This window comes from Coccidioides immitis (assembly GCF_000149335.2).
Source record: "Coccidioides immitis RS genomic scaffold supercont3.6, whole genome shotgun sequence".
NCBI classification, from domain to species: Eukaryota; Fungi; Ascomycota; class Eurotiomycetes; order Onygenales; family Onygenaceae; genus Coccidioides; species Coccidioides immitis.
The window spans coordinates 840354-854992 of NW_004504312.1; the positions used below are offsets into that span (position 1 = coordinate 840354).

The window sequence follows — 14639 nt, forward strand, 5'->3', positions numbered from 1 at the left end:
CAAAGTCAGCTGACAATACAATAATACGACATCTGCAAGGTCGGGTTACCAACAAGAAACACAAACAATTACTTTCCGATTCCCTGCTCCCTGGTCCCCTTCCAGGCGTTGTGATTTCAATGTCCCCAATGGCTTTCGGGAGAAAAGGAAGAGGGACAGGGGCACACCGGAAGGATGGTTGCCAAATGTTAATCTCGACCGCCAAAGCGAAGGGTATATAAAAAAGTGGGAGAGGGATGCGGATGCGGACGCGGACGTGACCTGGTGGAGCCCAAAGAAAATATGTAGAGTTAAAAGATGGAGGAGAGACCACCATCAAAATGCAGCCAGCCTGTTATGTTATGCAGAGGAATGCAAGCCCTGTTTTTCTTTTGTCGTAAGTTAAATCTTTTTCACATCGATCAACACTGGGCATTGCACAGAACATGCTGTGGACAGGAATGCCTTTTAACTGATGAGCATTTATGTGGGTATAAGATACACGCTAGGGCAGCCTGATGGTGTTTTTGGTGACGATGTGCCGAGTTGCAGGGACCTGACGGATGCGCAGGGATATATCAAGATACACGAACAAGGGGGAATGGGGACATTAGGGCAAAAGGCGGCAGTGCCTGACGATAAAAAAAAGGGCATTGACTCTTGCCCAGTGGGCTGTGCCTGTCTCTTAGGGGCCAGCAGCGAGCATCTTACAACACATCAGGTACAAGGTGTAATCAAGATCTGATAGCTTCACCCCATGGACCAATTTTTTCAAGAGGCGAGAACAAACGCAGCAAGTTTAATATATAGAAAAGCAACCGGTTTTGGGTCAACCGAACGACGGGTGATTCTCCGTTACAATGTCTGGTACACTACGGCGAGTTAAGCCCTATTATACGGAAACCGACTAGGATAACTCCACGCCTGCACTGTTAAGTTTCCAAACGCGAAAGGGTACCTGGGGAACAATAAGTTATTATTCCTGGCTCCTGATTCCGATCTTCAGACCCAAAGAAATGCGAATGTAATTCCCGGATACTCACGCCTAGTAGCACGGTGGAACGAGGTAACCTCGGGACAACCCCTAACCTTCACTAGTCGGTGGATTAGTTGGAATTAAATCCGTAAAGGGGGGAAAAAAATAAAAATAAAAATAAAAAGCATGAATCAAGGAACTGAACATAAAAAAAGGACTGGTGCTCGCTAGTGGTGGGTTAACTTGCTAGTTTGGCGTCGGTTTTTAGCTTAGGCTTTATTTCGTACATTGAAATTATCGCGAAAAGCGGCTGGCAAATCGGGCGGCAAACTCTAACCAAGTAGGAAGTACCGATACATGCCTGGTGACTATTGTTTGGGATCGAGCCGATAATCCTTCGTCGATGCGAAATTCAGGAAGTTCCTTACATCCTGGGTTGACGGCTCAAGCGACGAGACCTTTACCCAGCGAGTCTGCCAATACGGAGTCGCAAGATCTCTTCGCTTTTCCCTAATGAGAACCTTCTTTGCAAAGAGCCAATAGCACGACGTTCAGAGGATTTCACCAAGAGATATGCATGAACTGATGCAGCAGCCAGAAGTAGGAATCTGGGAAGATCAGGTACTTCGCCTGCTCGACGAGTGAGCAGGAGTCCGTTTGGAGTACGGCGTATGGAGTCAATCGACATGTTGTCCCCAACGGCATGACCAAACATTTCGGTTCCACTCGCCTGCATTGCGGCAACTAAAATCCAAGGTATGAGGACAGGCAAACAGGCTGAATGAAACACAAGGCTTCTAGGCGTTCACATGCCGAATACCGTCTAGCTCCCGCCATGTACGGTCCCAACGGAATGGTTGCGGGCGGAGACGTGGAAAGGATAATACTGGTCCTTTCAGTACCATGGGTGAATGGGCGGTATTGCGGAGTGAAGTCCAATCAATGCGCATTACCATTTCGGCCTGCATGATAATAGCCCACAGTGGAAGGGAGTCATTAATTACGGAGCCAAGAGAGAATTACCGACAAATACGCCATCAGTACGATGTACTTGCATGTGTATTGTGTATGTATGGCAGGCGTGCAACGCATACGAAAGTCGGGTGTGTTCTTCATGGCCTGCAGAACTCCAGCGCACAAACTCATTGATTCGAATGGGCTTATTGATGATGTGTCAGCCTTGGTGGCGTATGTGAGAGGAGAAGCACGAAATAAAATCCGATCATGTCAAACTCAAAGCAGCTAGCGAGAGCTGACGAAGGAGCAGTTTTGGCATGGGTGAGACCCTGAAGCAAAGCAGGGATACGGTTCTGCTGCCGTCCAAGTGTTGACGATGTATGTAAGTTATTGAGTTCGTTATTTACTTCTCTGATTTTAGGACTGTTCAGCTCGCGAGAGTTGCTTTCTTGAGGACCTCACACCAAGGGGTCGAGGAGCAGCGCCGAATCGCCATGAAGACAAGAAGACTTCATCAACCATTGAAGGACGGCATCTTCATTGTATGTATGTATGTTTGGATTTACATACATACGGATCATCCCCATTCGCTAACTTGGTCAGATCCATCCCTGCATCCTGCAAGTGGAACATCCATGCTCAACAAGGTTCCAGGGGCGATATTTTCGCAGTGGCTTTGCTATAGCTGGAATTTTCTCCTATTTCTAACGGCGCAGGTAACCAGCGGTGAGCATTTGCGATGAGTTAAAGGGACCAAAAAAAAAAAAAAAAAAAAAAAAAAAAAGGGGGGGGGGGGGGGGGGGGGGGGGGAAGAACAGGTTGACTCGGTGCATCCTCCATACGTCCGTTGCTTTTCTCACTTTTTGCTTCGTCGGCTTCTCTCGTCTCCTGTCACAATCGTGGTGATGCCTCTGTCCAACAAGTCTTGTTTGCGATAAGACTACCCAGCTCTCCTTGTGGTACGAGCCTTTTGGTACGGCTCAATTATCGAGGGTTGGGGGAGGGCCACGACACAGTGGGTGACACCAAAAAGGGGACGAATTGGCTTCACAATGTTTGCTTGTGGATTGTTGAGCTGCGCCAATGACTTCTTCATCGTGGCATGAGCTTACATACCCATTCGCAGTTCGCCTCCTTATTGGTAGTGATTGCATTTCCAATGTCAGAGGTGCAAGCGGGGATATGCGCTTCATCTCGCAGAGCACATACGAACAGTAGATTTGCATCTGCAATATGGATCCCTGCTACTGTGCCAATGACTCAAATTTGGATGTATGTTAGGTGTGTTCATACGTCTTGCCCAAAGCGTGAAGTGAAGCGTTTCCAGGGTTGGAGCCGATACTGCATTGGACCCTGACACTCTGGCCCTTGCATCGGGGATCGGGTGCCGTGCAACGTAGATCAAGGCGGACTTTCGCGCTCCACGGATGACTGCCCAACTCCTCGTACCCTCGACCTTCAGACTAGCTATAGAAACGGGCGAAACGGCACATAGGGACGTTCAATACCTTGTTCATGCAAGTATGATGCGAACCGGCTTGTGTTTCGAGTTAGTGTACGTACATATATGTATGTACGAAGCAGAGAGATACCTGCTCGTTGCTGGCTCTCTGCATCCATACGAGAAGGAACGACTCCGCATGAAATTTTGGGTGTGGCGTTGCAAGCTTGAGCCATCCATGCTGTTCCTCTTGACTTGCGGGGCACATGATATTAATGGTTGGGTATGCAAGGATGAAACGTGAGGAGCTTTGATTCGGCGCCTCGGTGATTAGTTTGTGGTTGATCGTCAGCCGCAGTGAAGTGAGCTTTTTTGCAGTGACAGGGGAGTTAGCTGGTTGGGACGAGAACAACACAGTCGTTTTTAAACCATTTCCCTAACATCCCCACTTTAAGTCGCCTCGGTGGATTCAATGATGTCGAGTTGACACTTCAATAAGCATGCAGCATGATCAATTTCTTGAGCGGAGAGGTTTCAGATTTCAGAATGGTGTCGAGATTGTATGTGCCCCGTACATACAAACCTAACTGCCGAGGAACCGACAAAACCTGTTGGGCCCCATGGAGTAGTACATGTCTCTGGCAGATTATGAGCGGAGGGACACGTCGTTCAGCCAGCCATCTGGAGTTACCGCGACAACCTGTCCACCTGGCACCGGCCCGAGAGCAAGTGAGAGTTCACTGTATCCCTTCGCAATAAGCGGAGGAGGTCCACGCTGAAACTCCATGGGAGACAAGGCGAACCTTAGCTCCAGGTGTTATGTGTTCGTTCATCCGTTGTGCATCCCGCCACAAGCGAGCGGACAGGCATGATTCATCCTCCGCTGATCCATCCTCCTTCACGCGTCCCGCGAGATCGGTCACCAATCATAGTTGAGGGCGCGCTGCATGAGCCGCCGGCGGCTCTTGGCATTGGCGTTGATTAGGTAAGCGCGTGTGGAGGTTGGTTCGTCATCGAAGCCTCCAAGAACATTCCAAAGGGTGGCGGAAAATGCCTGCCATGCACGGGGTGCGTGTATGTAGGACGGATGGAGGGGTCCCTTTGCGCACATACTCTCTACATGCATGTAATAATGCATTGAATATTGCTTTATTAGAAGTGAAAGCTCCTTCGCAGGGTAGACCCTCCAGGTAAAGATCCTTCCAAAGGATCCTTTTGCCATGAAAAGCACAGAGCCACCCCTCTGCGCATCCAAATGGAGAACGTACTTTTGTACGGAGTACTCTGTACTCCATACACAGCCTTGTAATATAGTACTAGTATTGCGTAATGTAATGTACTCACTAGCGCGTTCCCATGCCTTGCGGTAACAGGGCAAGTTTTGACATCGGTTTCTGTTGGCCAATGTTGAATCTTGGCTTTCTGGAGCACTCACGTTCATTTTTTACTTTTGGGCTTCATCTGTCCATTAAATCTTGGGAATAACCCTGGACTTGAAGTAGTGGCCGCAGAACTCCATTCTCTTCTATCACCTACACCAAGCCAAGCGATCATCTGTCCCCAGCAATCATCAAAATACGTACATTTGATAGACATGATGCATCAAGTTGAGGATGGAAGTGGAACACTTTTTGCATGTGTGTCTATTAAGACACATGAACATCAGTTATAGAGTACCATCCATACACACTCCATACATGCTCCAGGTAACATAGAATGGTGGTACAGAGTACAGGCTAGGTATTGCATTCTGTATTCAGATTTCAGGTAAACTTACTAGTGCCAGATCACAACATGTATTTTTTTTTTTTTCACTGACAGCGAGATGATTCGCACGGGACTTCACTGACGACGGCTTGGTCTTGATACCAAGCAATCCATTCATATTCTCCTGGTACACAAACAAATCTCAACATACTTGGGTTCCACTCATGGTAGCCTCAGCATCTTTCAACTTGCTGCGTCAACAGGGCCAGGGTTCTCTATCTTTGCCAGCAGGGAGCTATATCTATTCCCTATGCCGGAGTGGCAGTGATGCGTTGGCTGCCATCTCATCAGATAACTCGCTGCGGCGTTTTGATCGGCAGACTTTGAAACTCCTACCCGATGGAGTGGTCACGGATGTTCACTCCGGAAGCAATGGCGGGGTCACTTGTTTATGCGCGGTTGATGGAGCCATTTCCGAAGCCGGTCCCCTGCTGGCTACTTCAGGGAGGGATGGAACCGTAAGGCTATGGGATAGTAGGGCGATGAATCACGGCGCTGTTTCCGTTTTTTTGACCGGAAATGGTGGGTTGGTTGTTTTGTGTTCTCTTGAGCCCCAGCAATCCTTGATCGATGCAGCGTAAACTTATTGCTTTTGTCCGGGTCATCTGAATCTTTTCCGTGGTTATAGAGATAATTCTTGTTTGTTTCCAAGTGCTGATCAAGCCCGGCATCTTATAGATAAGAGACCCGCTCTTCTTTCACTCGCATGTAACCCAGCAATATACAGCATAGTTGCAGGTAGCGAATTGGTATCTGCGCAAGCAGCACTCTCTTTCTGGTAAGAGTACTCAGTTTCTGATCACTCCCTGACTTTCCTATCAAGGATTTCATTCCGTCCGTGGATGAAGGAACCTCATCCAAGTTGTGGGATGTTTGCTCTGTCACACGGCAACACTGCAGCGGCGGACCTGCTAACCGTCCAATCTCAGGGACCTTAGATCACCGGGTCAACCTCGCATGCAATATGTAGAGAGCCACAATGATGATATAACCGAGGTGTGTCAACTCCATTCCTGCGTCACTGTTTACAAAGGCAGGAGGCCGTGGCCCCTGCAGGCCCTAATGAAAATTGTCACTAAATACTCTCCGGTCGGGGTCCTTTTCCTTGTTAGCTGTGTTACCATCCTACCCGCAACGATGTGCTTCTCTCTGGAAGCACTGATGGCCTTGTTAGTGTCTACAATACCACGATCGCAGAGGAAGACGACGCACTGCTGCAGGTCATCAACCATGGATCGATTCATCATGCCGGGTTCATTGGAGATAAGGCCATTTATGCCCTCAGCCATGATGAAGTCTTCTCAATCCACCCATTTAACGATCCTGATGAAAACATAGTGGAGCCTGCTCCTATTCAGTTCGGTGATCTTCGCTCTGCATTACATTGTGATTATGCTGTGGACATTTTGGTTGATGGAGGGGTATATGCCGCTGTGGGAAGCACCAGGTAATTAAACAGCACATTCTGGGATGCTTTGGCCTTTGAGTTACAGGCCTGTGTTCTCAGCTCGTCTAACCTCGTTTGCGTAAACTAGGGAGCAAACACTTAACTTGGTACCTATTGTCGCCTCACCAGAGTTTCACTTTGATCAGGCAAAGGTTTGGCGACTGCCAGGCGCACACGGTGAAGAAATCGTTCGTTCCATGTTATTGGACAGTCAGGTTAGTCAGGTTCCGAGCAAATCATAATTATCCCTCCGAATACGCAGTTCATTTGCTGCCTGATAAGCATACATTCTAACTTGCCGCAGTCTCAGACTGTCTTCACCTGTGGAGAAGATGGCCATGTACGATTATGGAGAGAAGACAGCGAGATGATCATACAGAGTGACACAAAATCTGCAGACGAGCCCAAAGTCAAGACCCGCCCGGATTCACAAGCTCAGGACGGGAAACACTCGAGGAATAAGGAAACACGGAAAGAAAAGCGGCATAAAGATAAACGATACAAACCTTACTGACAGCACCGTTTTGTTTGCTTCGATTTTTTTGAGGTCACTTGCGGAATTAGCTAGCCCGTCCGGGTTCCCACCTTAGTACCCAAGGCCTTCGTCTCAAACCCTGGATAACAACATGTACCGTGTCCAGTAGGTTTCGATGCATATCTCCTATGCTACTAGTGACAAGACGCAGCCGCGTATAATTTTATATTTATCATTTGACATATCTGTTATCTAAGTCTCCAGCTTTCGTGTCAACTCGAAGAAACAGTGCTACGACCCTTTTCCGCTCCAAGGATCACCATCCCAGCCGTTGGGAATTTTCAATTGGCCAACGAAGCTAGCGAGTGAGTCAAATTAAGCATTGCCCCAAATCTCGGACGGCTCATCCCGCCTGGCGTGTTCGTCTGTGCACATCTCCCGGAGTACAGCCAATCAAAGTGACAGACACCCACACCAGAAAGTTGTCGGAGCCGAGAACGGGTGCCGGCACTTCGCTTCGTCGCTGAAACTTTTGTCCTGCGAACTCATTCAACATTGTACTTCGTGCTCCGTACTCCGTAGATACCCATCAATCCCCTCGATTTCTTCCCAGAGGCCGGATGAAAAAAAAAAAAAAAAAAAAAGAAAAAGATGGATTCGTCGTGGAAGAAATCGTTTGCTGCCAGATACCGCTTGAAGCACTCAATGGGTGCCTTGGGTAGTTAATTGTCGTTTGTTTCTTACCCAACGCTATCCAGCGTGCAGACTTACAAAGCTAAGCGAAATCCTGAGTCTGCGGAGAATTCGACTCGGCTCGTCGAGTAAGAAGTCGAAAACTTGGCAAGACGCAAGACTGCCAGCAGATGCACAAACCGATGATCGACCCCCCTGAAGATTGAGTTTACATATCTTCAAGCTTCCAACTCTTCACACCAACTCTTCACACTTTTGTGTTATACTTTCCTGCTGCTGTGCGCCCCCCCCTCTTTTTTTTTTTTTTCTTCTTTTTCTTTTTCTCTCTTACTGGATAGGACCAATTCAATTCTTCAGACAGCTTATCCAAAAATTCATGACTGATGTGATGAAGCCTGAAGCACCATTTGGCTTCCTTGGCTAGTAGAAGCAGCCCGTTCCCAAAGTGATATTAGTCACATTCTAGCACCCCCAGTACACCAGGGGTTTAACATTGCGGATGCTTTCATGGCAATATTGGAGACCAATCTTGCTTATGGGAGTTGCATTCATTAACTGATATACTTCTGAGCAGATAACTCCTGGAACATACATGTGCGTGCATCAACCCATCCTAACCATGTTGTCACCTGAACTTCTACAACTTCTTCTTGACAATGATTGTCTGTGCATTGCAATAGCTCTTCAATCCACCAACACCACCCTCAAAGCCAATGCCACTCTCCTTGTGTCCGCCGAATGGCGCCAGAAAACACGAGTCCTGATGAGTATTTATCCAGACGGTGCCGGACTCGATCTGGTCGCCGATTCGACGTGCTTGCTCGAGATCATTCGACCATACTGATGCTCCAAGACCCCACTTAGTGTTATTTGCAGCTTCAATAACGGAAGCTTCGTTATTCCAGGTTAACATGGGAACAATGGGTCCTAAGACATGTCAGCAGTTTCCATACTAATTGACGGAAATATACACCGTGTCACTGCAGGGGATTTGGTACTTACCAAACGGTTCCTCCACGACGATCTTGGAATCTTCGGGAGGCCTATCAATGATCGTGGGTTCGATGAAGTATCCGGGCTTTCCCAGGTCGCTCTTCCCACCAACTGCCACGTTCCAGTTCTGTTTTTCGATTTCGGCGAAGAATGTCTTCACCTTTTCGAATTGCATGGAATTCTGCAAGGGGCCGAGGAAGACACCAGGCTCATTGCCTTCGCCCATTTTAAAGGCTGCAGTGGCGCGAATAATTGCCTCTCGGAATTTCTCATAGATGGATTCATGAACATAGATACGCTTAATGGCGATACAGATCTACAGATTTCAAAAGCCTGTAAGCGGAGATCTATCGCGAGTGGGGCGGGTGGAGGTATACTTGTCCTGAATTTGCAAAAGCTCTCATGGCAATCTAGCGAAGTATGTTAGCAGTTATGGACATATGTTCCAGGGAAGCCAGCATACTTGAGGTGCAACGATGTCGACATCAACATCGGGACAGATTATAGCAGGGTCATTTCCGCCACTATATGCAATTAGAGCTTGTCACTTGTGCGTTACAGACACGCGATACATACAGCTCGAGGGTTACTCTTTTCAAGGTCTTGCTTGCGCTCTCCATAACCTTCTTTCCAGTGATGGATGATCCCGTAAAACTGATCTTAGCAGGCCCAGGGTGTGCCGTCAACCAAGGACCTAGGCTGTCATCGCCGCTAAGCGCTTGGACAACGCCAGGTGGGAAGAACTGCTGCGCGATTTCAACAATCTTCAAGCCGCAGTAAGGGGTAAATGGTGAAGGCTTTATGATGATGGCATTTCCGGTTAAGACGGCCGGGGCTAATTTCATGAGTGTGAGGATAAACGGGAAGTTCCATGGCACGATGCCCACAGCGACGCCGAGTGGCGTATAGCGGACAATCACCTGTCGTTCTTCCGTATCTTCAACAACCTCTTGTTCAAGTTTGGCTTTGACGCTGGTTCGAAGCAACTCTACGCCAGAACTGATCTCACCGATGGCGAGAAACAGCTATTCAGACCACCAAAAATAAGGGGGAATTATTAGCTTGCTTTCATGCATGAACGACAGGCGAAATCACCCACAGGCTTTCCCTGCTCTTGTACGAGAAGCTTGCTGAATGTCTCCTTATATTGCTCTAGTGCGTCTGCAAAGCCAAGCAATGCCTTCTCGCGTTGCTCTACAGGAGTCTTCGACCATGACTTGAAAGAGACCTGAGCGGCGTCAACGGCAGCATCAACGTCTGCTGGCGTGGAGACTGGGACTTCTGGGTTTGGTGACCCCGTGGCAGGATTGATACCGTGACGGGATTTCTCCGTTGATGTCAACTTGCCGTTGATAACATTGCGGAAGGTGGTAAAGTTGATTTCAGCACTCATTTTCGAATGAAACTAGGGTGTGTTAGATCTTGAGTGTGTGCGTGCGGGCGGGGGAAAATATGTGCTTTTATGGTTTGAACAATTTAACAAGCCTTCCTCGGACCGAGGGGGGTTAGTGAACAGGTGTTCTAGAGGTTCGATGTATGATTCGATTGGCCTTTAAATACACATCAATGAAGAATGCAATGTACGCGTAATTAATTATGTGCAGCCTAAATAACAAAGACATGGCTACCGCACGGAGGATCCATCCACATGAATAATCGCTGCAACATTCCTTTAAAAGTGGCGGGTATCAAGTCAAAGCAAAATTCCCCGCCCCGTGAAGTTTCAGCTCCAAGAGATGGGTTCAATACGGGCGCAATCGACTGGACCCATAGTGCTAGGAGTGGGATGCATGGGGCTACGCTCACGAGGGGGAGAGGCGCGGGTCGCGGATCGAGTATCGAAGCCGATGCCGAGTTACTGATAGAACTACGTAGCTCCGGCCTGGACAACTTCGTATGGCTGAACGTAGTCGTCGTGTGGATATACAATGGAAGTTTAGTTTGTCTCCTTGACCAAACTGGAGGGCTGGAGAAAAGCTTCTCTCTAAACTGCCTACGTGAACCCTTGCGTGGAGAACCCGGGTGGTGAGGACATCCCCTCTTCCTATTGTGTAGCCAATTATTAATTGGCTGCGGAGATCACGGACACCACGGAGCCATCATGGACCTTTCTCTCGAATAGGAAATTCGTCTTCGTTTGTGACGATGATTACAGAGGAGATGCGACGACATCTGCAAAGCTGGTCAAGCAATCCCGCATCCCTGCAGGGACATCAATGAATCTCCCCGGAATTGGTTGATGATAACATCCAAATGGGATGTCGCTTGAGAGCAGCTGTCTCATGTTTGGTTTGAAGAGTATTCCAAAATCAGATACTGGTGAGATGAGGCAACCTAGAACGGTGTTCTTTTCCAGACCTGAAAGCTTACAGGTTCGTTGTTTGAGGAATAGGCCGACACCAGGGAGCCTTTCCACTGGAGCGATTGGGTATCAGGATTGTGGTGTACATTCTGCTGACGGGATAGTATGTGTATAAACCTCCGCTTACGTAGGTCTTTGGTCCGCCCACATAGCTGATATATTCTCCGTAGAATTTTGGGAATGGACAGAATCCAGGACGCAGTAGAGCGGGTGGTTGCTTCAAATGAGTGGTTGGCGAAAGTGCTAATCCGGGCGGGCAAACCGTCGGTCGCAATCGAAAAGGGCAGAGAGACAAGAGCCGACCTTCTAGAGAGCAAGCCGGTGTGTTACTGAAGAGCCTGCTGCGTCGTATCCTTGACCTTTGAGGCTAGTGGTAAGTGCTGTTGTCAACGGTGACAGAAAGACAATGGAGCCTTTTTGTCGGGTTTGGCGATCGGCAAATCGTATCTCCGGCGCTCCAGTTGATGTTGAGGTGGCCAAATCGCGTCATGGCGTGTCAGAAGGAGAGGACAATCACACTCAAGATGACTTCGGGTGTAGCATCCAGTTGCTTTTGATGGTGTTGACCTGAAGTGTGTCGCAATGCTCTACAAAACCAAACATTTTATTTTGATTCCGCAGATATGAAGATGCGACAATGGAAGTGGAATCTTTTGCCTTTGGCTCTCCGTATGCCCCCCGCCAACTCCTTGCCGTTTAAGGTCCCTGCTGACTTTTTGGGATAACCTCACAGTGTTTCTATTCCAGTTGTTGGTCGCTGGAGCTCATGTCACGACAGAGAACAAGGTTACGCCGCCCACGGCGACCCAGCCAGCTGAGAGTGGTGTAATCGCTGAGCAGAATGGATTGGGGCTGAAATTTAGCCACGGCAGGCATGAAGATTCTTCTAGTAAGCTTTATGCCCCAGGAAGGTGACATGTACAGAAATATGCTGACCCTCCTTTACCACTTGGCAGGCCAACCAGCCGTTGACGCCGCCATCAACCTCCTCCAGCGCTTGAAGATCCCAACGAGGAAATACAATCAACCTTCAGGATTCCTCTGGTATGCCCGCCATTATGCCAGGGAAGCCTTCTATCTATTATTTATGAACGGGCCACCACTAGACAACCAGACTCAAAAACAGCCGCGGAAGATGAGCTCGCAGCTCAAGGATGCCGTTAGTCTTCTGGAGAGTGCCGCCAAGGACGATAATTCCGACGCGATATATCTCCTGGCAGAGATGAATTTTTATGGCAATTATACACATCCACGGAATTACTCAAAGGCCTTTCAACACTACGAAAAGCTGGCTAAATTGACGGGAAACAGTACCGCACAATACATGCTAGGCTTCATGTATGCCACCGGTATTGGTGATGCAGTTGAAAGACATCAGGGCATGGCGTTGTTATACCACACATTTGCTGCAATGGGAGGAAACACCAAGTCGCAGATGACATTGGCATTCAGAAGATACTCTGGTATCGGCACACCGAGAAACTGCGATGAAGCTGCGTTCTACTACAAGCAGGTAGCGGACAAGGCAATTGCTTACTACAGGTCTGGCCCTCCAGGCGGTCGGACTTTGTCAAAAGACTCCTACCGTTGGGCTGACGCCGAAGGAGGCGTATATGGTGAAGGAGCAAGCGTGTCCAGTTCGGGAGTGAATGCGCATAAAGATGGTGTACATTCAGGTTCCGATGCCAACCTGGACGATGTACTTGAATACCTTGACCTCCTCGCTAAGAAGGGAGATTTGAAAGCGACATTCAACTTGGGTAAGCTTTATTATGATGGGTCTCGACACTTGCCGAGGAACTTGAGGAAATCGATGATGTACTTCGGGATCGTTGCACGGAGATACTGGATGAAGGATGGAAAGCTCAATCCGAACCGTCCAGTGGGCCTCGAGAAGATCGCTTCCAAGTCTGCAGCCCATATAGGCCTCATGTTCCTCCGGGGTGAAGGCACAGAACAGAATTTCGAGAAGGCGTTCACCTGGTTCAAACGTGGGACGGCAAATGGAGATTCAATGTGCCAGCACTATATGGGGCTAATGTACCTACATGGCTACGGCATCCCGCAAGATGCGCTGAAAGCAGCATCGTACTTTAAAGCAGCGTCTGAATCAGATTACCCATATGCAGAAATTAGATTAGGAGCTCTCTTCCTTGATCAAGGAGATGTTCCGACAGCGACGAGGTATTTCGAGCTGGCTGCAAGGTACGGTGCAACAGAGGCGTTTTATTTCCTCGCTGAAATAGCCGAGCGTGGAATTGGAAAGGAACGTCACTGTGGCATGGCTACAGGTTATTATAAAATGGTCGCGGAGAGAGTGGAAGAGATACACTCCTCCTTTGCCGAGGCCAATGAAGCCTATAAGAGTGGAGATAAAGAAACAGCTCTGGTTTTATCAATGATGGCAGCAGAACAGGGCTACGAAATCGCACAAGCGAACGTAGCCTGGCTTCTCGATGAGCGACGATCCGTATTATCTCTCGATCCTATCCTTCCATGGTCGACACACCGACGCCCCTCTATCCTTCGGAACGCTGCTCTGGCATTGATTTACTGGACTCGGTCTGCGAAGCAGGCCAACATTGATTCGCTCGTTAAAATGGGTGACTATTATTTCTATGGCAATGGTGCCCCGCAGGACTTCCGGAAAGCCTCCAGCTGTTATCATAGCGCAGCGGAGGGACATCATAGTGCCCAAGCTTTCTGGAATCTTGGATGGATGCATGAGCATGGAATTGCCGTCGAGCAAGACTTTCACATGGCTAAACGATATTACGACCTGGCTCTGGAAACAAATGACGAAGCCTACCTTCCGGTCAAGCTTAGCTTAATACGGTTGCGCCTTAGAAGCTTTTGGAACAGGATCACGAATGGTAAAGTGAATTCAATTCAGGAAGAGCGAGGTAAGTTTCAATTTTTGATCTTTTTAGCAGTAACAGCTAACTGTGAAACTTTATTAGACCAGAACTCCCCCAGAACGTTTAAAGAGTGGATCAGGGCCTTCGTTTCGTATGATGAAGAAAGGGAAGCTGTCCAAAAAGAGAAAAGTAGGCAGGCTGCCGCGGGCGAACAAGGTGAGGATGCTCTCGAAGATACAGCGGATTCTCGTGGCACCTCGGGAGACAGGGAGAGCTATTACGATGAGCTTGACCTCGATATCGAAGATGGCATGCTTGAAAGTCTGGTGATTCTCGGTCTTGCCGCTACGTTAGTGGTCCTTTTACATTTCCGGCAGCAAAGAGCCATGCGACGAGCCAATAATCCAGCCCATGGTAACAATAACAACAATCCGAGCGACACCACCGGCCAGGCAGCTGCCGGCGGTGCCCCCGAAACCCAACAGCAAGGCCGACAAGGTGGAGATGAAGATCGAGGGCTCTTCCCAGCTCCTGATGATCCGGAATACCCGGCTTGGATAGCTGGGGCAATAGGGCGTTGATTGTTCCTTGTTGCGCTTTGTTCTCCTTTTCTCTTTTGTTTCAATATACCAAATAGCATCGCCCCGGAGTTTTGAATACGAGATTATGATAGCAAATTTGTGGGACTTGT

General features: G+C 48.6%; 7 protein-coding genes across 7 annotated transcripts; 4 read left to right on the forward strand and 3 right to left on the reverse strand.

Moving 5' to 3' along the window:
- Positions 1 to 320: 320 nt before the first annotated feature.
- Positions 321 to 724, forward strand: CIMG_03248 (uncharacterized protein; the record flags this gene model as incomplete). Its single annotated transcript, XM_001243806.1, has 2 exons — positions 321 to 376; positions 478 to 724. The coding sequence occupies 2 exons, from the start codon at positions 321 to 323 to the stop codon at positions 722 to 724; spliced, it is 303 nt and encodes a 100-aa protein (XP_001243807.1).
- Positions 725 to 1858: 1134 nt separating this feature from the next.
- Positions 1859 to 2597, forward strand: CIMG_03249 (uncharacterized protein; the record flags this gene model as incomplete). Its single annotated transcript, XM_001243807.2, has 4 exons — positions 1859 to 2021; positions 2248 to 2290; positions 2334 to 2462; positions 2516 to 2597. 4 exons carry the CDS (start codon positions 1859 to 1861, stop codon positions 2595 to 2597), a joined length of 417 nt encoding a protein of 138 aa, XP_001243808.2.
- Positions 2598 to 2852: 255 nt separating this feature from the next.
- On the reverse strand, positions 2853 to 3589 carry CIMG_13695 (uncharacterized protein; the record flags this gene model as incomplete). The annotated part of the gene is made up of 4 exons (XM_004446272.1): positions 2853 to 3002; positions 3029 to 3159; positions 3206 to 3379; positions 3505 to 3589. 4 exons carry the CDS (start codon positions 3587 to 3589, stop codon positions 2853 to 2855), a joined length of 540 nt encoding a protein of 179 aa, XP_004446329.1.
- A 410-nt stretch (positions 3590 to 3999) lies between these two features.
- On the reverse strand, positions 4000 to 4794 carry CIMG_03250 (uncharacterized protein; the record flags this gene model as incomplete). Its single annotated transcript, XM_012358205.1, has 3 exons — positions 4000 to 4093; positions 4277 to 4469; positions 4698 to 4794. 3 exons carry the CDS (start codon positions 4792 to 4794, stop codon positions 4000 to 4002), a joined length of 384 nt encoding a protein of 127 aa, XP_012213628.1.
- A 394-nt stretch (positions 4795 to 5188) lies between these two features.
- Positions 5189 to 7691, forward strand: CIMG_03251 (WD repeat protein). Its single transcript, XM_001243809.2, has 6 exons — positions 5189 to 5642; positions 5799 to 5898; positions 6050 to 6116; positions 6233 to 6567; positions 6656 to 6782; positions 6872 to 7691. Exons 1-6 carry the CDS (start codon positions 5285 to 5287, stop codon positions 7079 to 7081), a joined length of 1197 nt encoding a protein of 398 aa, XP_001243810.2. The 5' UTR covers positions 5189 to 5284; the 3' UTR covers positions 7082 to 7691.
- A 681-nt stretch (positions 7692 to 8372) lies between these two features.
- Positions 8373 to 10121, reverse strand: CIMG_03252 (aldehyde dehydrogenase; the record flags this gene model as incomplete). Its single annotated transcript, XM_001243810.1, has 6 exons — positions 8373 to 8662; positions 8738 to 9044; positions 9106 to 9138; positions 9192 to 9252; positions 9305 to 9753; positions 9828 to 10121. 6 exons carry the CDS (start codon positions 10119 to 10121, stop codon positions 8373 to 8375), a joined length of 1434 nt encoding a protein of 477 aa, XP_001243811.1.
- A 722-nt stretch (positions 10122 to 10843) lies between these two features.
- CIMG_03253 (ubiquitin-protein ligase Sel1/Ubx2) lies at positions 10844 to 14625 on the forward strand. The gene is made up of 5 exons (XM_001243811.2): positions 10844 to 11047; positions 11121 to 11193; positions 11261 to 11759; positions 11824 to 11979; positions 12047 to 14625. The coding sequence occupies exons 3-5, from the start codon at positions 11714 to 11716 to the stop codon at positions 14527 to 14529; spliced, it is 2685 nt and encodes an 894-aa protein (XP_001243812.2). The 5' UTR covers positions 10844 to 11047; positions 11121 to 11193; positions 11261 to 11713; the 3' UTR covers positions 14530 to 14625.
- The last annotated feature ends 14 nt before the right edge of the window (positions 14626 to 14639 follow it).

Coding starts and splice junctions, on each gene's coding strand:
- CIMG_03251 (XM_001243809.2), top strand. CDS start 5,285: ATGGTAGCCTCAGCATCTTTCAACTTGCTGCGTCAACAGGGCCAGGGT. Junction 5,643..5,798: donor CGTTTTTTTGACCGGAAATG/GTGGGTTGGTTG, acceptor GGCATCTTATAG/ATAAGAGACCCGCTCTTCTT. Junction 6,117..6,232: donor ACAATGATGATATAACCGAG/GTGTGTCAACTC, acceptor TTTCCTTGTTAG/CTGTGTTACCATCCTACCCG.
- CIMG_03253 (XM_001243811.2), top strand. CDS start 11,714: ATGAAGATGCGACAATGGAAGTGGAATCTTTTGCCTTTGGCTCTCC. Junction 11,760..11,823: donor TCTTTTGCCTTTGGCTCTCC/GTATGCCCCCCG, acceptor ATAACCTCACAG/TGTTTCTATTCCAGTTGTTG. Junction 11,980..12,046: donor CAGGCATGAAGATTCTTCTA/GTAAGCTTTATG, acceptor ACCACTTGGCAG/GCCAACCAGCCGTTGACGCC.